The following is a 24,467-nucleotide window of genomic DNA, read 5'->3' on the forward strand; positions in this document are numbered from 1 at the left end:
GTTGAATCTACTTGATATCAGTCGGATGATACGATGGACCATTTGGTTGAATCTACTTGATATCAGTCGGATGATACGATGGACCATTTGGTTGAATCTACTTGATATCAGTCGGATGATACGATGGACCATTTTGATGAATCTACTTGATATCTGTCTGATGATGCGATAACCCATTTGGTTGAATCTACTTGATATCTGTCGGATGATACGATAACCCATTTGGTTGAATCTACTTGATATCTGTCGGATGATACGATAGCCCATTTGGTTGAATCTACTTAATATCAGTCGGATGATACGATGGACCATTTGGATGAATCTACTTGATATCTGTCGGATGATACGATAACCCATTTGGTTGAATCTACTTGATATCTGTCGGATGATATGATAACCCATTTGGATGAATTTACTTGGTATCTGTCGGATGATATGATAACCCATTTGGTTGAATCTACTTGATATCTGTCGGATGATACGATAACCCATTTGGTTGAATCTACTTGATATCTGTCGGATGATACGATAGCCCATTTGGTTGAATCTACTTGATATCAGTCGGATGATACGATGGACCATTTGGATGAATCTACTTGATATCTGTCGGATGATACGATAGCCCATTTGGTTGAATCTACTTGATATCAGTCGGATGATACGATGGACCATTTGGTTGAATCTACTTGATATCAGTCGGATGATACGATGGACCATTTGGTTGAATCTACTTGATATCAGTCGGATGATACGATGGACCATTTGGTTGAATCTACTTGATATCAGTCGGATGATACGATGGACCATTTTGATGAATCTACTTGATATCTGTCGGATGATGCGATAACCCATTTGGTTGAATCTACTTGATATCTGTCGGATGATACGATAACCCATTTGGTTGAATCTACTTGATATCTGTCGGATGATACGATAGCCCATTTGGTTGAATCTACTTAATATCAGTCGGATGATACGATGGACCATTTGGATGAATCTACTTGATATCTGTCGGATGATACGATAACCCATTTGGTTGAATCTACTTGATATCTGTCGGATGATATGATAACCCATTTGGATGAATTTACTTGATATCTGTCGGATGATACGATAGCCAATTTGGATGAATCTACTTGATATCTGTCGGATGATACGATAGCCCATTCGGTTGAATCTATTTGGTATCTGTCGGATGATACGATAGCCCATTTGGTTGAATCTATTTGGTATCTGTCGGATGATACGATAGCCCATTTGGTTGAATCTATTTGGTATCTGTCGGATGATACGATAACCCATTTTGATGAATCTATTTGGTATCTGTCGGATGATACGATAGCCCATTTTGATGAATCTACTTGATATCTGTCGGATGATAGGATAGCCCATTTGGTTGAATCTATTTGGTATCTGTCGGATGATACGATGGACCATTTGGATAAATCTACTTGATATTTGTCGGATGATACGATAGCCCATTTGGATGAATCTACTTGATATCTGTTGGATGATACGATGGACCATTTGGATGAATCTACTTGATATCTGTCGAATGATACGATGGACCATTTGGATGAATCTACTTGATATCTGTCGGATGATACGATTGCCCATTTGGATGAATCTACTTGATATCTGTCGGATGATACGATGGACCATTTGGATGAATCTACTTGATATCTGTCGGATGATACGATGGACCATTTGGATGAATCTACTTGATATCTTTCGGATGATACGATGGACCATTTGGATGAATCTACTTGATATCTGTCGGATGATACGATAACCCATTTGGATGAATCTACTTGATATCTGTCTGATGATACGATAACCCATTTGGTTGAATCTACTTGATATCTGTCGGATGATACGATAACCCATTTGGTTGAATCTACTTGATATCTGTCGGATGATACGATAGCCCATTTTGATGAATCTACTTGATATCTGTCGGATGATACGATGGACCATTTGGATGAATCTACTTGATATCTGTCGGATGATACGATAGCCCATTTGGATGAATCTACTTGATATCTGTCGGATGATACGATGGACCATTTTGATGAATCTACTTGATATCTGTCGGATGATACGATAGCCCATTTGGATGAATCTATTTGGTATCTGTCGGATGATACGATGGACCATTTGGATAAATCTACTTGATATTTGTCGGATGATACGATAGCCCATTTGGATGAATCTACTTGATATCTGTTGGATGATACGATGGACCATTTGGATGAATCTACTTGATATCTGTCGAATGATACGATGGACCATTTGGATGAATCTACTTGATATCTGTCGGATGATACGATTGCCCATTTGGATGAATCTACTTGATATCTGTCGGATGATACGATGGACCATTTGGATGAATCTACTTGATATCTGTCGGATGATACGATGGACCATTTGGATGAATCTACTTGATATCTGTCGGATGATACGATAGCCCATTTGGTTGAATCTACTTAATATCAGTCGGATGATACGATGGACCATTTGGATGAATCTACTTGATATCTGTCGGATGATACGATAACCCATTTGGATGAATTTACTTGGTATCTGTCGGATGATACAAGAGCCCATTTGGATGAATTTACTTGGTATCTGTCGGATGATACAAGAGCCCATTTGGATGAATTTATTTGGTATCTGTCGGATGATACAAGAGCCCATTTTGATGAATCTACTTGGTATCTGTCGGATGATACGATAGCCCATTTGGATGAATCTACTTGATATCTGTCGGATGATACGATGGACCATTTGGTTGAATCTACTTGATATCAGTCGGATGATACGATGGACCATTTGGTTGAATCTACTTGATATCAGTCGGATGATACGATGGACCATTTGGTTGAATCTACTTGATATCAGTCGGATGATACGATGGACCATTTGGTTGAATCTACTTGATATCTGTCTGATGATGCGATAACCCATTTGGTTGAATCTACTTGATATCTGTCGGATGATACGATAACCCATTTGGTTGAATCTACTTGATATCTGTCGGATGATACGATAGCCCATTTGGTTGAATCTACTTAATATCAGTCGGATGATACGATGGACCATTTGGATGAATCTACTTGATATCTGTCGGATGATACGATAACCCATTTGGATGAATTTACTTGGTATCTGTCGGATGATACAAGAGCCCATTTGGATGAATTTACTTGGTATCTGTCGGATGATACAAGAGCCCATTTGGATGAATTTACTTGGTATCTGTCGGATGATACAAGAGCCCATTTTGATGAATCTACTTGGTATCTGTCGGATGATACGATAGCCCATTTGGATGAATTTACTTGGTATCTGTCGGATGATACGATAGCCCATTTGGATGAATTTACTTGGTATCTGTCGGATGATACAAGAACCCATTTTGATGAATCTACTTGGTATCTGTCGGATGATACGATAGCCCATTTGGATGAATTTACTTGGTATCTGTCGGATGATACAAGAGCCCATTTGGATGAATTTACTTGGTATCTGTCGGATGATACAAGAGCCCATTTGGATGATTTTACTTGGTATCTGTCGGATGATACAAGAGCCCATTTGGATGAATCTACTTTATATCTGTCGGATGATACGATAGCCCATTTTGATGAATCTACTTGGTATCTGTCGGATGATACGATAGCCCATTTTGATGAATCTACTTGGTATCTGTCGGATGATACGATAGCCCATTTGGTTGAATTTACTTGGTATCTGTCGGATGATACGATAGCCCATTTGGTTGAATTTACTTGATATCTGTCGGATGATACGATAGCCCATTTGGATGAATCTACTTGATATCTGTCGGATGATACGATGGACCATTTGGTTGAATCTACTTGATATCAGTCGGATGATACGATGGACCATTTGGTTGAATTTACTTGATATCTGTCGGATGATTCGATAGCCCATTTTGATGAATCTACTTGATATCTGTCGGATGATACGATAGCCCATTTGGTTGAATCTACTTGGTATCTGTCGGATGATACGATAGCCCATTTGGATGAATCTACTTGGTATCTGTCGGATGATACGATAGCCCATTTGGTTGAATCTACTTGGTATCTGTCGGATGATACGATAGCCCATTTTGATGAATCTACTTGGTATCTGTCGGATGATACGATAGCCCATTTGGTTGAATTTACTTGGTATCTGTCGGATGATACGATAGCCCATTTGGATGAATCTACTTGATATCTGTCGGATGATACGATGGACCATTTGGTTGAATCTACTTGATATCAGTCGGATGATACGATGGACCATTTGGTTGAATCTACTTGATATCAGTCGGATGATACGATGGACCATTTGGTTGAATCTACTTGATATCAGTCGGATGATACGATGGACCATTTGGTTGAATCTACTTGATATCAGTCGGATGATACGATGGACCATTTTGATGAATCTACTTGATATCTGTCTGATGATGCGATAACCCATTTGGTTGAATCTACTTGATATCTGTCGGATGATACGATAACCCATTTGGTTGAATCTACTTGATATCTGTCGGATGATACGATAGCCCATTTGGTTGAATCTACTTAATATCAGTCGGATGATACGATGGACCATTTGGATGAATCTACTTGATATCTGTCGGATGATACGATAACCCATTTGGTTGAATCTACTTGATATCTGTCGGATGATATGATAACCCATTTGGATGAATTTACTTGGTATCTGTCGGATGATATGATAACCCATTTGGTTGAATCTACTTGATATCTGTCGGATGATACGATAACCCATTTGGTTGAATCTACTTGATATCTGTCGGATGATACGATAGCCCATTTGGTTGAATCTACTTGATATCAGTCGGATGATACGATGGACCATTTGGATGAATCTACTTGATATCTGTCGGATGATACGATAGCCCATTTGGTTGAATCTACTTGATATCAGTCGGATGATACGATGGACCATTTGGTTGAATCTACTTGATATCAGTCGGATGATACGATGGACCATTTGGTTGAATCTACTTGATATCAGTCGGATGATACGATGGACCATTTGGTTGAATCTACTTGATATCAGTCGGATGATACGATGGACCATTTTGATGAATCTACTTGATATCTGTCGGATGATGCGATAACCCATTTGGTTGAATCTACTTGATATCTGTCGGATGATACGATAACCCATTTGGTTGAATCTACTTGATATCTGTCGGATGATACGATAGCCCATTTGGTTGAATCTACTTAATATCAGTCGGATGATACGATGGACCATTTGGATGAATCTACTTGATATCTGTCGGATGATACGATAACCCATTTGGTTGAATCTACTTGATATCTGTCGGATGATATGATAACCCATTTGGATGAATTTACTTGATATCTGTCGGATGATACGATAGCCAATTTGGATGAATCTACTTGATATCTGTCGGATGATACGATAGCCCATTCGGTTGAATCTATTTGGTATCTGTCGGATGATACGATAGCCCATTTGGTTGAATCTATTTGGTATCTGTCGGATGATACGATAGCCCATTTGGTTGAATCTATTTGGTATCTGTCGGATGATACGATAACCCATTTTGATGAATCTATTTGGTATCTGTCGGATGATACGATAGCCCATTTTGATGAATCTACTTGATATCTGTCGGATGATAGGATAGCCCATTTGGTTGAATCTATTTGGTATCTGTCGGATGATACGATGGACCATTTGGATAAATCTACTTGATATTTGTCGGATGATACGATAGCCCATTTGGATGAATCTACTTGATATCTGTTGGATGATACGATGGACCATTTGGATGAATCTACTTGATATCTGTCGAATGATACGATGGACCATTTGGATGAATCTACTTGATATCTGTCGGATGATACGATTGCCCATTTGGATGAATCTACTTGATATCTGTCGGATGATACGATGGACCATTTGGATGAATCTACTTGATATCTGTCGGATGATACGATGGACCATTTGGATGAATCTACTTGATATCTTTCGGATGATACGATGGACCATTTGGATGAATCTACTTGATATCTGTCGGATGATACGATAACCCATTTGGATGAATCTACTTGATATCTGTCTGATGATACGATAACCCATTTGGTTGAATCTACTTGATATCTGTCGGATGATACGATAACCCATTTGGTTGAATCTACTTGATATCTGTCGGATGATACGATAGCCCATTTTGATGAATCTACTTGATATCTGTCGGATGATACGATGGACCATTTGGATGAATCTACTTGATATCTGTCGGATGATACGATAGCCCATTTGGATGAATCTACTTGATATCTGTCGGATGATACGATGGACCATTTTGATGAATCTACTTGATATCTGTCGGATGATACGATAGCCCATTTGGATGAATCTATTTGGTATCTGTCGGATGATACGATGGACCATTTGGATAAATCTACTTGATATTTGTCGGATGATACGATAGCCCATTTGGATGAATCTACTTGATATCTGTTGGATGATACGATGGACCATTTGGATGAATCTACTTGATATCTGTCGAATGATACGATGGACCATTTGGATGAATCTACTTGATATCTGTCGGATGATACGAATGCCCATTTGGATGAATCTACTTGATATCTGTCGGATGATACGATGGACCATTTGGATGAATCTACTTGATATCTGTCGGATGATACGATGGACCATTTGGATGAATCTACTTGATATCTGTCGGATGATACGATGGACCATTTGGATGAATCTACTTGATATCTGTTGGATGATACGATAACCCATTTGGATGAATCTACTTGATATCTGTCTGATGATACGATAACCCATTTGGATGAATCTACTTGATATCTGTCGGATGATACGATAGCCCATTTTGATGAATCTACTTGGTATCTGTCGGATGATACGATAGCCCATTTTGATGAATCTACTTGGTATCTGTCGGATGATACGATAGCCCATTTGGTTGAATTTACTTGATATCTGTCGGATGATACGATAGCCCATTTTGATGAATCTACTTGATATCTGTCGGATGATACGATAGCCCATTTGGTTGAATCTACTTGGTATGTCGGATGATACGATAGCCCATTTGGTTGAATCTACTTGGTATCTGTCGGATGATACGATAGCCCATTTGGATGAATCTACTTGGTATCTGTCGGATGATACGATAGCCCATTTGGTTGAATCTACTTGGTATCTGTCGGATGATACGATGGACCATTTGGTTGAATCTACTTGATATCTGTTGGATGATACGATAGCCCATTTGGTTGAATCTACTTGATATCTGTCGGATGATACGATGGACCATTTTGATGAATCTACTTGGTATCTGTCGGATGATACGATAGCCCATTTTGATGAATCTACTTGGTATCTGTCGGATGATACGATAGCCCATTTGGTTGAATCTACTTGGTATCTGTCGGATGATACGATAGCCCATTTGGATGAATCTACTTGATATCTGTCGGATGATACGATGGACCATTTGGTTGAATCTACTTGATATCAGTCGGATGATACGATGGACCATTTGGTTGAATCTACTTGATATCAGTCGGATGATACGATGGACCATTTGGTTGAATCTACTTGATATCAGTCGGATGATACGATGGACCATTTGGTTGAATCTACTTGAAATCAGTCGGATGATACGATGGACCATTTTGATGAATCTACTTGATATCTGTCTGATGATGCGATAACCCATTTGGTTGAATCTACTTGATATCTGTCGGATGATACGATAACCCATTTGGTTGAATCTACTTGATATCTGTCGGATGATACGATAGCCCATTTGGTTGAATCTACTTAATATCAGTCGGATGATACGATGGACCATTTGGATGAATCTACTTGATATCTGTCGGATGATACGATAGCCCATTTGGTTGAATTTACTTGATATCTGTCGGATGATACGATAGCCAATTTGGATGAATCTACTTGATATCTGTCGGATGATACGATAGCCCATTTGGTTGAATCTACTTGATATCTGTCGGATGATACGATAGCCCATTTTGATGAATCTACTTGATATCTGTCGGATGATACGATAGCCCATTTTGATGAATCTACTTGATATCTGTCGGATGATACGATAGCCCATTTTGATGAATCTACTTGATATCTGTCGGATGATACGATAGCCCATTTTGATGAATCTACTTGATATTTGTCGGATGATACGATAGCCCATTTTGATGAATCTACTTGATATCTGTCGGATGATACGATAGCCCATTTTGATGAATCTACTTGATATTTGTCGGATGATACGATAGCCCATTTTGATGAATCTACTTGATATCTGTCGGATGATACGATAGCCCATTTTGATGAATCTACTCTACTTATCTCATAATGTGCGTCTCTGTCCTAACATTGGATTAAGTCGATGAAGAGATACAAGTTTCAAGCACGTCTCTGTACCAAGTGGGGGGCAGACAAAAGGGAGTGTGCGGGTGGCTGGATGTTTTTTTTTAATCTGTTGTAATTAGTATTGTAGTTGTAAACTCTTATTTACTTTAAATTAAGCATCAAAAAAAAATATTATTATTACTAATGTTTCAAAAATAAATTATTATATAAATATACATCCAAAAATCGTAAGTCTTTCCATGCAAACGTTTTCGCTAATGCGATTCTAGAATCTTTTTACGTCAGGACGTTCTAATTTGTTCTCGGCGCAATATCTTTCTGTTAACGTCTTTTGAGTGAAAAAAAAAACAGGCCCGCTACAAAATATTAGGCCGAATAATAGCTTGATCTTATAACGATCTCAGTGACAACACGCAAACCATGCCTATTACAAACCTTTCAAGGTTCTGCCGACACAAATGTCGCTCTCACTTCGAAATCGGCCTGTCCGAGACCAATCGTAATAAAAGGCTTGAATGCTGACATGCAACGTCACAACTTGTGGGAAGTTTAGACCAATAGCTCACAGATTTACGACCTGGTAACAAGGTCTCTGCCTAAACTGCTCACAGGCTGTGACTTTATGGTCAGTGTTGAGGCCGTCTATAACGGTTTCCTTACTTGACCTGAGTTCTTCTTACCTGGGAAAAAAAGTAGATGTCTGCAGACGAAATCTCAGAAAGCTGGAAAACGCTTCTGAAGCTTAGAGCTTTCAGACTAGCCCAGACTCAGACCCACCAGACTAGCCCCAGACTCAGACCCACCAGACTAGCCCCAGACTCAGACCCACCAGACTAGCCCCAGACTCAGAACCACCAGACTAGCCCCAGACTCAGACCCACCAGACTAGCCCCAGACTCAGACCCACCAGACTAGCCCCAGACTCAGACCCACCAGACTAGCCCCAGACTCAGACCCACCAGACTAGCCCCAGACTCAGACCCACCAGACTAGCCCCAGACTCAGACCCACCAGACTAGCCCCAGACTCAGACCCACCAGACTAGCCCCAGACTCAGACCCACCTAACTGTTTAAAGGGGAAGCGAAATTCAATTTTTAAGTTATAGAAATAGTTGAGCTGATTTGGCATCGGGGGGGGGGGGGGGGCAGGGGGGGGGGGGGCTCAGCTCAGATCTAAGCACTCATCATTTACTGTCATTTGGCAACTGTTCTTCTTTCACAAACACACAAACACATCACAACCTCTTCTGATTCCTTCCTTCGTTGTTGTTTGTAAAGCGCTTGCTTCCTTCTTTCTTTCTCTCTCTCTCTCTCTCTCTCTCTCTCTCTCACTCACGCACACACACAAAGTCACACATACACACAATGCCTTCGTTATTTCTAAATGTCTCATTGCATTAATACATGTAGTAAATAGTACACACAATATGTCTTAAGACTAGAGCAAAAACTACATCAAATACCTACATTTCCACCTCTTCTTTAAATAATCAGACCAAGATTACAAAATCGAATTGCTGTAATATATTTACATTATTTACTTAATTTTGCTTTAAGAAAATGTAACAAGTATATGATAAATTAATTGCCACGTTTTATTCAGCTGTGCTTTGATTAAAAGCAGCACAGTTTTGGATCCTACATTTATTGACTAAAGTTCTCAAACATTGGATTTCAAAAGAGCGAATAGCATTGCGAAACTTGTACAAGAAGGTGGTGACCAGGTAGTAGTTAACTGCTAGAGTTGGTTCTGTTACTGTAACTGCTGGTTTTTGTGATGTAATCTGTTATTACGTCTACTCTTCACCTTCACCTGTTGGGGCACCACATATGATCTGTCGAAACTTATACAAGAAGGTGGTGACCAGGTAGTAGTTAACTGCTAGAGTTGGTTCTGTTACTGTAACTGCTGTTTTTTGTGATGTAATCTGTTATTACGTCTACTCTTCACTTTCACCTGTTGGGGTACCACATATGATCTGTCGAAACTTGTACAAGAAGGTGGTGACCAGGTAGTAGTTAACTGCTAGAGTTGGTTCTGTTACTGTAACTGCTGTTTTTTTTGTGATGTAATCTATTATTACGTCTACTCTTCACCTTCACCTGTTGGGGCACCACATATGATCTGTCGAAACTTGTACAAGAAGGTGGTGACCAGGTAGTAGTTAACTGCTAGAGTTGGTTCTGTTATTGTAACTGCTGTTTTTTTTTTGTGATGTAATCTGTTATTACGTCTACTCTTCACTTTCACCTGTTGGGGCACCACATATGATCTGTCGACCGTCCTTCTCCATTCCTCTCCGTCTTTCGACTGCCCGTGTGTCCAACTGATTTTAACAACTTGGCCAGAGAGACGTACACACGCGCACTGTAGTGTGCAGACATAATGACAAGACCACCCCCATGTTTTTTTCTTACACGTTTAACTGTTATGCATTAGTGTTGTATGTTGAGTGGTCTAACAAGAAAATAACACATTGGCTTGGTTAGTCAAGCATGTACTTTACACTAAAATAGTTACACAGGTCAAATGTTTCATAAAACTCCAGATATTTTGTTTCTCTTTCTTTGATTACTAGATCTAAATGTGAAATTCTATATCTGTTGTGTAGTGAGATTTTAAACTTTACCGGTATAAGTAAGATTGTCCGTTATATAATGAGTTAGTATAATTTTATTTTTCAAAAAGTACCAGGTAAAGGTTTTAATTGAAGGCAAAAATACAAGCACAGATATTTATTAAAGACATCTTTTTTTTAAATTTTATTATGCCTTTAACCTTTTTGTTAGAAACATCTTTATTACTGATTTTAAAAATGGATAAATATTTTTACAATGTAAAAAGAATTATATCAAACGTAGGCATAGGGTCGGATGATTATAGCTAGATCTAGATTACCCCCACCCCAAAAAAAAAAACAAAAAAAAAAAAACAGAGTTATGAAAAAGTTTGTTATAGTTTAATTAATTTTCTTTAGTTTGGTTTAACTATATTTTGAAATTCATGATAAACTTTAAGTTTAACTACTTTATTTTAGTTGATAACTAGTTTTAGTTTAACTTTTTAAATTTAGTTTAGTTCCCATCACTATGTTTGACTAGCCCTGTTACATTTGGTCTGTTCTTTAACTATGCAGACGAAGTTATACCTAGTTATGTTTGATTGGAAGGTCTACAAGTCTCTGAGCTGTGATTGGGTAGAAAAGTCCACGTATTAATCAATAACTTTTTTTTTTGTTCTATCCTCAGCAACCACGTCGGTTAAGTTCCGGGTCCATTACAAGCGATGCCGAGAGTGAGGGAACCGAACCAGACCCTCCAGTTGTTAGGAGAGGTCGAAGGTCAGCTATCTACGAAACCAAGGTAAAAATAAAGTTTTGTTGAGCTAAAAGAAGTCAATGTCACATGCACTTCATCTTATTAGTAATAAAACTATGATTCCTGGAACTGAAAACAAAATTAAATGCATGATTCTACCAAGTCAAAATATAAACCAAGTTTTCATCTAAAATGGGTTGTATGTACCGTTTTTTTTTTTTTTTTTTTTTTTTTTTGGGGGGGGGGGGGGCGATGTATACGCCATTACGTGATTTTTAACATTGTAGGTAGGTAGAAAATGTCCATTACAGAATGTGTGAGCTGAAATCATGCTGTGTATTTTTTTTAATGATTATATTGTTTTCTTTTTCGTCTATTGTTATTGTATAACCTGAAAAGTCTAAGAGAATCTATTAATATATCATAAATAGAATTCTCTTGGCCTAAACGGTTCTATCAGTAGGGTGGGAAGGGAGGGGAACGGGGTGAGTTTCAAAATCCCCCCGGGCCCCCACTTGAGGGGGCCCCCAAATGAGTTATTGCTACGTTAAATATTACGCAAAATGCAGGGGCCTTCAGAGAGGTCAAGCCTCCCGGGTTCCCAAATGATGTAAAATTCCTAGCTACGCCTCTGAGTTCATTTCGTTTATTTACAGTTAACTTTTGATGATCCTACGTTAACAGCCGTCTCATACCCCCAGAGCCCGTAGCTGTCGGTATGAAGAGTGAAGTGCATGTCACATCATTGCAGCTTAACCAACATTTTTATCTGTACTAAATGCTAGGCTTTATGCTGTCTGACAGCAATTGTAATAGATGTGGTACTTTAAGTCTCGTTGCATCGTGGTGAACAAAGTATTATACGAAGACACTTATGTTCAGGACAATATTAATAGTGGCACTCTGTGAAATATATTTTACGAACAAGTTTAGAAAGACTAAACTAGTGTTTGAAGATATCCGATGCATAGCTATTAGTTTAGCAGAAATGTGGGTCAAAAGTTGTTTTCAATATTTCGAAGTGCTATGAACCCTGATGCTAGAACAAAATAAGATACGCCTCTGCACTTTAAACAAATGATCAAACAATGCTTTTTACTTTTGTAACATCTTTGAAAATCGTGTTATGTCAAACATAAGAATCTCATTAGGTTGCACATTTTGTTAGGTTTCAAAGGCTGTAGCAGAACCAGTTGCCAAACTACGTTTTCTGTTCAACTTTGTTTTTTATTGAGTGATTTCTGGTTGTTATGACATTGACCTGCCAACTACAAAACATTCGCTTTAAAGCAGCAAGTCAGTTGTTTGAACTGGTTTCACATTTCTTGAATTCGTTGTTTAAAGAAAACTTCTAACACAATCGTAGACAACTCGTAGGTTTGAATAGGATGATGTGTAGTTGTAACAGGTCTCTTTAAAGGTTGTAACAGGTCAATTGCAAGATTGTAATAGGTCACATGTAGGACTTAACAGGTCAACTGTAAGAGTGTAATAGGTCACTTGTTAGAATGTAATAGGTCACATGTAACATTTTAGCAGGTCCTTTTTAATATTTGAGCAAAGCCCTAGACTGTAACAGGTCAATTATAAGATTATAATAGGTCACTTGTAAGACTTGAACAGGTCAACTGTAAGAGTGTAATAGGTCACTTATAAGAGTGTAATAGGTCCCTTGTAAGATTTTAGCAAGTCCCTAGATCTGCATATAGTGGTTAAGGTACAAAACATAGGCCTAATTCTATACGTAGCTATTAGGTTACAAAACAGATGTCTAGCTCTATATTTAGCTATTGCGTTGAAAACCATTGAGCTCTATATGTAGCTATCGTTTAAGTTCATCTAGTCTTCCTATTGACTCGTTTTAAAACTGTTTCTTGTTGTCATTTTTTTTCAAATGACAAAATCGATGTTTCTCCTAAACCCGTACTTGAGTCATCCTGATGATCTTACAGCAATATATTTATAGCTTCTAATACATATTCATTATAATGTTGCTTGTAACTCAGCATTGCTCACGTATCAGTGTTTCTCAAAACTTTTACGAGTGACACCCTCCCCAGACCAACAATTTAACGATCACGCCATTCCTAGGTAGCTAGGGATCTGGAGGAGTACCGTCAGCTTTCACTGCGGGTCCGAACCCAAGCGCTTCACTGCATTCTGAGCTAGCACGTATTATATCTCCTTGTAAGAAGAGCACAAGTCAATGTTTAGAACCAACAATCACTTATACAGACGTTCATAACAGTTGCTTGGCAATAGTAGAAGAAAATGGTGAAAAAAGTTTATCTGCCTTATTGAACGTAGTTTCAACGTAATAAAAATCCTTTCACAAGGCCGGATTTAAGCAAGTGGATTACCTGGACAGGATTGTTGTGGAGACCTTTACTCTCTATTAAAAATTGAAATGAAAATAGACCTAATTAATGATTGGGTGATGACACATCACAGGGTCCGTCTATTTAATACAACTGTCCTTTTTTTGCATTTAGTTTTTTATTTTTATTTTATTTCTTTTTAGATTCTGGAGACCACCATTGCCACTGATTGGCAGCATAGTCTTAACTTTCGAAAAATGTGTCCTATGACCTTACATCTATACATATCTGAAAACAAAAAGAACTACACCTACATGTAGAATAGAAACCACTCTAAAGAATGTGGAATTTAAATATCCACAAGTTTTCAATTTTAAGTTTCCACAGCTGTCTTCGCTCACGTACCATAACCCTAACATGTATTTTTAGATTCGACGTCGAATCTAAAAAAAAAATCCCTGAATTCGAAAAATTATTAAAAGTTTAATTTTATTTTCTAACAACAGATCCACATACTGTAAGCACGTAGAATGATATTTAGTGTTTACAAAAATAGAAGATGTAACAGATATACTATTTTTACTTATATTTATTTATAGTAATGTTTTAAATATTGTTTTCCAAACGCTTATTGTTCTGCTATCTGTGGATAAATAAAATCAGGTGTGGGATGATAACAATTTTTAGCCATTGTGTTTCCATCGCTACATCCTCGTATTGAACCGCCGACAAACGCAAAGGGCAAAGGCACTTTACGACTTCGTCTGCCAGTATCACGTGACTCAAAACGCCTGGCGGTTCACCTAAGCACCGACTAAACCTCTTAGTAATCTATTTATAGCTACTCGGTAAAGGAAGAACCTCATTCAAGTATCAAGTATTTTAGGACCTATGATACACTCTTCATCATCGCCGTGTCGTTTTTTTTTTTGTTTTTTTTTTTTGTCATTTCACTTGACATTTCAGATGACATTAATGCCACTAAGCCTGATGTAATGCCGGTGTCAACTACTCTAGGACTTAGTCTACCTCTCCCCGGCTACCGCCTACGCTTGCAGCATCTTTCACACAATTCCTCCCCCCTCCCCCAGCCTCCCTATACTCAGCTCAGTTACATCGTCTCAGTGTCTATCAATAAAGTCAATATAAGACAACAACCACTTTGATATAAACACCAGCGCTACGTTTTTTATCTACTCGTGTAATCCACATTATTTATAAAAGACTATTGATCATCATAAAAAGAATGGGTTCTCAACTTGTTGTTCTAAGTCACGATCCCTATTGGGAATTTGAAATGATCCCACCTGACCCCAACATCCTTTAGTCACTGTTCCGACATCTTGTTAGAAACCTAGTAACAATCTGTTGAAGGTGCTATGATTTTTACCTTTACCTATCCTTAAGTCTGTTGGACTGTTTCGTCGACCGTCTTTCTCCATTCTTCTCTGTCTTTTGCCTTAGTTAGAAGCTTTCAATGACAGGCCCTTCCATTCTTTTATGTTTTCTTCCTATCGCTTTCTCTGTCTTCCTCTTCTACTTTTTCCTGGTATTGTTCCTGAAAGAAAGATCTTTGCCAGCCCCCAAAAACCTTGTAATATAACCATACATTTTTAGCTTGAGTTTTCTTTTTTACGATAGTTAGCAGGTAATCGTGGGGTCCAATCGCTACAGTAACCCTGTCTCCAATCTCTTGGTTTGTGTCTTTAAATCATTTAAAGGTGCAATGATACACAAGTTTAACACCAATCGACTAATGCTGTAGGCGATATTGATACAAGTGTTAAAAGCAGGCTATAATAAAATTTAAGTGATATAGATCTAGATTCTAGATAGATTGTCTGTTAACAAAACATAATCCCTTGTCAAGGATATTAATACATTGTGAATGACCAATTAAACTTCAGTTAGTTGTAGGTGATAGTAATACACAAGTGTGACAACAAAGTTCTATTAGATGTTGCAAAATTGATACATAGTGTAACACCAAAGTATCATTAGATGTAGGGAAATTGATACATAGCCTAACACCAAAGTATCCTTAGATGTAGCGAAATTGATACAACTAAAGTCAGATACACGTTAGAATTGGGTGGATACAAGGCGCACTAAAAAATCCGAAATTTAAAATCTTAGTTTTCACCAAGATTCGAACCCAGGATCCCAGGTTCGGAAGCCACCGCGCCCCCCAAAAAGGCAGATGGTCATTGTGCCGGTCGCAAGACACCCTGCTCGGTAAGAAACAGATGACCGTAACATCATCTGCCCTATCGCTCGCAAGGTCTGAAGGGGAAAATTTACTACTTTACTTTAATTACCACTAAATGTAACGACATTGATACATAGTGTAACATCAAAGCATCATTAGATGTAGCGAAATTGATACATATTGTAACACCAAAGTATCATTAGATGTAGCGAACTTAAAGTTTAGTGTAACAATTGTATTAAAATGATTTATGATAATACTATAATACATCTTTAGTGTATTGCGTGAAAGTTCTTTTTGAATGATCTCGTGACGTGAAACCTAACTATTAAAGAAATGTTGTATTTATATTATGATATAATTTATAATAATAATAATAATAAGGCTTGTCTTCGAGTCCGAAGATTATTGAGGAATGCAGTATTTCCCGTGGCTGCGCAGCCCCAGCTCTGACCTACATATTTTGCCACATCCAGGGCAAGCATAACAATTGTCCACAGGTGGTCGATTTAGATTTTCTTTTCTCTGTATGCGTTTGTCCTCGGCAGCGGATTTTCTTTTGGTCTCACTTTATTATAAGTGTAATGAAATGAAAATTTTAGCCTACATCTATATATATTTAACTTTGTTTTAAAGAAAACAATCAACATAAGCCTTTATTAAAGATCCCATTCAAAAGTTGATTCAAATCTCTGAATCAGAATCTCATCTAGAGCTTTAGAATCAAACATTGATTTCAGCTCAGAATTGGGATCTAAACGTGCCCAGAAACTTTATAGAGAAAACGAATTACCAAGAAGCATTAAAACCTGTTTACATCACGTTAATCCTGCGATAGTTGGGTATCAATAAAAAAAAAATATTATTGGCCTATATATTTTTTTTATTAAAAAAAAAATACTGCTTTTATTTCTTTGAGCCATCAGTATTGACATCACGCTCGAGTCCATATGCCCAGATATGTATCTAAGATGGAATGCAATTTGCAAAGATGCATGCGAAAAAAAAAGTAAGATTTTCTAAGACACAAATTGAATTCCCAAAGGAGGGGACACACTGATTTCAATAGCAAAGCAGCTAGAATAGCCGATAGGCAATAAGATTTGTGCCTGACTGGACAAGGGCAGGCTACTCTCACGAATGGGATTTTATTATCCTTCTTTTTCTTGGGAAAAGCCCTTGTGAAAAGTGAAAGCTTAAAGGGAGGTTATTTTAGAAGCATGTTAGGAGGCTGTTTATCCCGTGGGGGTCAAAGGAGACTCGTTGAAAACATCACCGAAAAGTAATTTCACTTGGACAGTCACGTGATTGTTCCAAATGTATGTTTGAATTTGCATTTTGACTCGTAAACTTTAAAGCTGTTTGGTTTAAACTTAAAGCTGACACGAGAGGAGTTTGCGTGTTCCTATTTTCAATTCAGTTTAAAATTGAATTTCAGTATGCTTGTAATATATTTATTTGTCCTATGTTTGTATTGTGTTTGTTTGGCATGTTTGTAACATGTTTGCTTGGAGTTGTATGTCTCATTTGTTTGGTCTTGACTGTTTGTGCATGTGTTTCCTAAAATTGAGTTCTTTAAAATAAAATGTGAAGCCTAGACTACAAATGCTAACCAGGATATTGTGTGTGCAGCACAATTCTCAATTGAATGTCAATGGATGTCTTGTGGATATGGGATCACTTGGGAGCATCTGTAAAATCTAAAATCATGGTCTCAAATGTAATAGACTTATGTAAATTATGCATTGGCCTATGGTAAGGATTTTTTTTTTAAAACGTATGCAAAAAATGTCAAAGAAAGTATTTGTAATTGGATTTTGGAAGTTGTTTTTAGATAACTGAAGAGAATAATAACGTCATTCACTTTTCATGTAAGCTTTTTAAAATCTTATATTTTTCTGTTATTAGGGTGGATAAAAGCGTATAATTAATAGTACGGCCGCTGTAATATTGCATCATAAAAAAATTAATTTCTCAGAAATTTAGGAAGTGGATCATATCTTCAGGCTCAACTAGAGATTTCAATCTTCTATTTATAGACACAACCATATCTAACATTTTACAAATTACCGCCCAGGTCACGTGGTATACGCTTCATAGTAGCAGGACTTTAATTTATGCATTAGCTTTTAGAAACTTCGAGTTTCTACATAGAGGAGCAAATGTCAGGGAGATAATTTGATTGAAGAAATGTCACATCTGTATTTCAGCTACTAGAAGTGTCGGTTTGAAAAACTATTCTTATCTAATCTTATATAAGACAGACGTTACTTGAAAAAAAGATGATTACGTCCTTCGCGTGATGCATCTAGGCCTGCATGTATTTAGAGAGAAGTCCACGAATCTGTTCATTCCGCTTATAAGTTTAAAGCTTTATGTTTAGTATACTTTTAGGAATCTATTATTGAATTTCTTTTCTACCGTGAATTATTGCTTATTATTAAATGTCTGTTCATTCCTTACGTGACTTCTACTTTAAAAAAAAATTATATTTCGTTAAGAAGAATTATGTTCTTTCTTTTGAATCATCAGATTGTAACTCTTTAACTCCTAATCGACGATACCATCGTTGATTTTGACCTCATTAAATTAAAATTAATGTTTACGTTTTTAAACTTGACTTCTTTGAATTATATAAAAAGATCATGCATTTCCCTTTAATTCTATACCAAAATGTAACATTCTCTGATAACCAACAACAAAGCTATTGAAGCCCAATCATAACAGGGTAGTGAAATAGTAATGAGCAAATTGAATAATTCCTTCCAAAATAATTACAGAGAGAAAGAGTTAACTTCTGCGCTTATCTTATTCCATTGTAACAGTAGAGCATTCTGTCAGCCCTCCTCTGATTCTAACTACCAATATAATATGTCTGTATGCAAATATATTTAATGTCTTTCACTGTGCTTTCATGGCATGTACCATCTATAAGCGTGGGAAGCGTGGTCGAGAGGCCAAGTGCGCTTGAACTTGGCATGTCTTGGCTACGAAGATGGGGGCTCGAGGTTCGACACCCGACTCATGCAGAGTTGTGTTTACTGATCGCCTAAAGGCAGCACGGAAAACCAACTCCTAGATACCCCCTCCCCCCCCCACTGGTCCACAAATGAGATTGGACCAAAAGCGCTCTGAGCATGCTATAAGCATGAAAGTAGCGCTATATAAAAGCTATAATAATAATAATATAAACAGACAAATGCATTTTTCTGTTTATCTTGTGCTGTCTAAATAAATCATATAGATCTAGATAATTTACAAACAGATTTTATTTATTTCATGCAGCAATATAAAAAGAAAAAAATTCCGCAAATGTCAGCGCAATTAGTCTCAGATTTTTTTTTAAAGAAATTCAGCATTTAATTATTTACAATTATGTTCTCTTCCTAACTCAATTTTCTAAATTAATTTATTTTTGTAACCCAAAGCCAAAAGCAACACAAAACCAAGAATCGTTTCGACTGATATTGGATCTAAGTAAAGTGGAACTTATTGAGATGAAGAACGTTTCTTCTGCGTCTAGACTAAAAGCCCAAATCTCTGTGTGAGTTCACCAGCTCAAAGGAAACTAAATACGTCTGGTCTCACTAATGAAGTGAATACGCTCGTTAAAGCTCGATGGCCCAGGCAGAGCATTGTGCAGTGCATAACAGAAGCTTTTTGATACGGTTCAAACTCACGTTTGAAGATTTTCATTAAAAAAATTAACTAAATCTTTTAATCATTAAATCCAATGTTCTAGACACACTTATTACAAAGCGTATATCTGTTCACTCTGTCTGGTAAAAAGTTCTGACACGTTATTTCTCCCACACCCATTCTTGGATCAAGTTGAAACTTTAAGCTATTATTTATTGTACCGAACGAAAACATGAATCAATTATAAAACTAAACAATTAGTCACTTATGTTAATTAATTATTTTGTTTGTTTTCAAAAAGGGAAGTAACTTATGCATTGTTGAGAGACCATAGACATAAATAAATATAGACTGGCCAATTAAAGAGTTTTATGAAACGAAAATTTGTGACTTGCAATTTTGTGTACTTTATTATAAAGCATTTATGAGCAGTATAAAAGTTAAGTATTCATATCTCTACATACCTATATATATTGTAAATAAGGAGGCAGTGTAGTTTTGTTTAATCTCTAAGAATGAAGATCATGCAACTTTTCATAATTCGGAAATCCGAATACAATAGATATACATGTTTTCAAGTTACATGAAGTTACTTCCTTCGGCCAGTCTATATTTCTTTATGTCTATGTGAGAGACATAGTTGTAAATGTGGAATCTTGGATAAACTTTTTTTAAAAATTATTTTGCTTATTTGTTTCATTGTGGCTAAATAACTTCATGAAATTCTCAAAGAAGACATTTCTTTATTATATTATTGGAAACAGTCATAATGGCTGAGTTGCCGCACAGGGTACATCAGCTAGACCTGTAGCTGTAGGTCATCTCTTTCCTCAGGTGTCCCAAAATAAATTGCGAGCGTTTGTATAAATAATGATTTATTATAAGCTCAAGATGTATTATTTCACTGCCTTTATGTTATATCAGTTTAACCCTTTTGGTATCTGGAAAGTATATTTGGCCCTGATATATTATATCGGGTTTTATAAATGGCATACTTCTCAAATAGATAAGGGCCTTATCAAGTCTCACACCGGTCCTGACCTTTTGAAAAACCAAAGCAGACTAAAGTCTTCGTGAAGCCTGTCACAGTCGTAAATGATAGACTAAGGTCGTTCACTTTCGTAAACTTTAGATTGAAGTGTACAGCAGACGACAGCGGTAAAGAAATTTCTGTGCAGAACTGCATTATTGATAAGCAGCTCAATGAGATCGTCAGCGTTTCATACTCGCCCCTTCCGCCCCCCCCCCCTCCAACCTTTACTAACGACAGCAATTATGAACCAATAACATGTCGTTTGCCTTCCGGTTCTAATTCATCATGACATCTCGTCTGCTATGAGTACCGTGCTACCTTCTGGCGTAGAACTTATTTTTGTTTCTTAGTAGGAAAAAAAAACAACAGGAAGACTTTATGAAGTGAGTTAAAATTGAATTGATAGTAAAATAAAAAGAAAGAGAGAAAAAAGTGTTCAGGTTCTGAAAGAAGCCATTTCACTCTTTCACTCTATCGATCCTACTTTTTAATCTGACCTTTTCATTGATAACAAAATCTACGCGTGACGTAAGCTAAAGGAGAAAGCGAGGTCAAATAGAAACTAAGTGGTCTCCCTTGAGAGATGCTGCTTATGACCTGAACTATTCTTTGGAAATTATTTTTCCAATGAGAAATAGATATAGAGCTACAGTCTTATGATAATTATTATAGACTGTTTTAATACATAAAAAATGGAGTCTAGCTTTTACTTTTAATATATATGAACATCGATTAATGAACCTGAACGCTAGATAAGTACTATTCAACCTCTGCTCTCCAGAGTACTGTATTAAAATTTGAATACGTAAGACAGAGTGATTTTGTTTTACAATACCGCTATTAAATTCGCATCTTCCTGGGTGGATCTCGAAAACGGCTCTAACGATTTTCTTATAAATTTAACAGTTGATACATATCGCTAAGAAAATAATCACTGGCAACAGTGGGAACAACTTTATATTTGCAAATTAAGTATAAAAAAAATAATTTGGCTAGAGAATGAGAATTAGCATTGAACGTACTGTATGTCTTCGGGTATTTCAGCATTCATTAAATATATATATATATATATATATATATATATATATATATATATATATCTTGAACGCTATACATCTTCGGGTGTATCTGCACCGCATGTAGGCATTACATTATCCATAAGTTTTATGAATTAATCTTCAGGAACATTTAGCTCATCGGCACCTAGGTCTCGATCTAAGGACATATCATTAGAATATTACAACTAGAATTTGACTTTCTCTTGGGGGAAGGTGGGGGTGCCGTGGCTTAGTGGCTAAGCGCTTTTATTTTAAGAAGGTTAGATTCAGTTCTCGTATAGTTTATCTAAATAAGCCTTGGTAGAACTAAAATATTTTTTTTATTTTATTTTTTTATTTTAAGAAGGTTAGATTCTGTTCTCTTAAAGTTATGCATAAAATACACCATTCTTTGCTCATTCCCTGGAACAAAAAATCATCTCGAACTATTGTTTAAAATGTTGATGTAATTGTTGACTCATACATCACCTACTGAGTCTTAATTTGAGAAGCACTGATGTCTGCAATAAATCCTACTAACTAATCAGGGGGAGGGGGGGATACTAAAAAAGAATCTGATGACGTGAAACATCTATCCTACAGAGCAGGTGGTTTGAAGTGCAGGTACACTGCTAATATCTTACAATACAGGTGTACTAAACTACAGGTAGACTTCGACAGTTCTACAGGTGTTTTACTTTACGGGTATATTGACCTAAATCATTCTATATAAAATACGTTTCTGTTAATTGAGTTATGCAAAGAGACTGGAATAGGCTAATCTTGGGCTGGAACTTTACGGAGGGGTTCTAAAAATGATGTACATTCAATTCTATTGATTAAGGTTTTTAGTTCTGGTATCTAGTCGTACCTAGACTTTATCTATTGAGACTTAGTGTCCTGCCAACAAGAGAACTACACGGACTATGTCCAGAAACAAGGCTTGTTTTTTTCCCCGTTAGTTGACAGCATCGTGTTTGTATTGTGAAATATTCCTTTTCAGCCTCTTGTAATTAGGTTCAACCATCATTCCGAGCCATGGCTGCAGTCTCTTTTTATTAGGTCTAACCTTCATTCCGAGCAATGGCTGCAGTCTTTTTTTATTAGGTTTAACCATCATTCCGAGCCATGGCTGCAGTTTCTTTTTATTAGGTTCAACTATCATTCCGAGCCATGGCTGCAGTCTCTTTTTATTAGGTTTAACCATCACTCCGAGCCATGGCTGCAGTCTTTTTTTTATTAGGTTTAACCATCATTCCGAGCCATGGCTGCAGTCTTTTTTTTATTAGGTTTAACCATCATTCCGAGCCATGGCTGCAGTTCCTTTTTATTAGGTTCAACTATCACTCCGAGCCATGGCTGCAGTCTTTTTTTTATTAGGTTTAACCATCATTCCGAGCCATGGCTGCAGTCTTTTTTTTATTAGGTTTAACCATCATTCCGAGCCATGGCTGCAGTTTCTTTTTATTAGGTTCAACTATCATTCCGAGCCATGGCTGCAGTCTCTTTTTATTAGGTTTAACCATCACTCCGAGCCATGGCGCAGTCTCTTTTTATTAGGTTTAACCATCATTCCGAGCCATGGCTGCAGTCTCTTTTTATTAGGTTTAACCATCACTCCGAGCCATGGCGCAGTCTCTTTTTATTAGGTTTAACCATCACTCCGAGCCATGGCTGCAGTCTCTTTTTATTAGGTTCAACCATGATTCCGAGCCATGGATGCAGCCTTTCGTTATTACGGTCATCCATCATTCCGAGCCATGGCTGCAGTCTCTTTTTATCAGGTTTAACCATCATTCTGAGCCATGGCTGCAGTCTCTTTTCTGTTTGTAGGTCACTTTCTGTTGTTATTGTTACAAACAACCACGTAACCTGTTACGTAAACAAATCTCTTACCTAGTTTTGAGGACTCTTTCCTCTTTGGTCCTCTCCGCACTGTCCCCTCTTCTATTTATTCTGAAATGCTTCCATCCGCCGAATCAACCGGAAGAGGGGAACCCCTGTCGCCGTGATCACCGTCGTATCCCATTCGGCTTAGAGACGGATATGACGTCATTTAACCGCCGCAGTTAGTGTCCTTTGATCGCTGATGTTTGATTAACTATTGATTCCTCGTACTTTCCTCTCCACCCCCACCCCCCCAACTCATTCATTGTCCGGCTGGGCGAGGAGTCAGAGAGGCTGTAAGGAGCCTCGGAGGCAGTGCCCCAGCAGAGGGTAATGATGTGGATAAATGTCAGTCATCAAAAGTCAATAAGGAGACTAACGGCCTTTATACTCCCCCCCCCCGGCCCCATTTCACTCCGCATACGTACCGATGCTTCTCTGGCATTGTGGGACTGTACTATGGCAGTCACTGACTTCAAGAAGCTGTTTGGGGAGTGTCGCTACGTACCAAGACGGAAATAGCCAGACTTTTGTCCCTATATCAGTTGTTTCATCCAACAAGAGTCTA

The 24,467-nt window shown here is 37.5% G+C and overlaps 1 protein-coding gene across 4 annotated transcripts in view; it reads left to right on the forward strand.

Annotated features, from left to right (window-relative positions):
- Positions 1–24,467, forward strand: part of LOC106054127 (uncharacterized) — a 426,772-nt gene that overhangs the window by 361,255 nt on the left and 41,050 nt on the right. For all 4 annotated transcript variants that reach the window (XM_056025641.1, XM_056025642.1, XM_056025644.1 and 1 more), the window contains one exon: positions 11,708–11,821. In XM_056025641.1, the coding sequence (XP_055881616.1) occupies positions 11,708–11,821 (114 nt within the window). The remainder of the gene's footprint in view (positions 1–11,707; positions 11,822–24,467) is intronic.

The sequence above is a fragment of the Biomphalaria glabrata genome, chromosome 4, assembly GCF_947242115.1.
Source record: "Biomphalaria glabrata chromosome 4, xgBioGlab47.1, whole genome shotgun sequence".
Lineage (NCBI taxonomy): Eukaryota > Metazoa > Mollusca > Gastropoda > Planorbidae > Biomphalaria > Biomphalaria glabrata.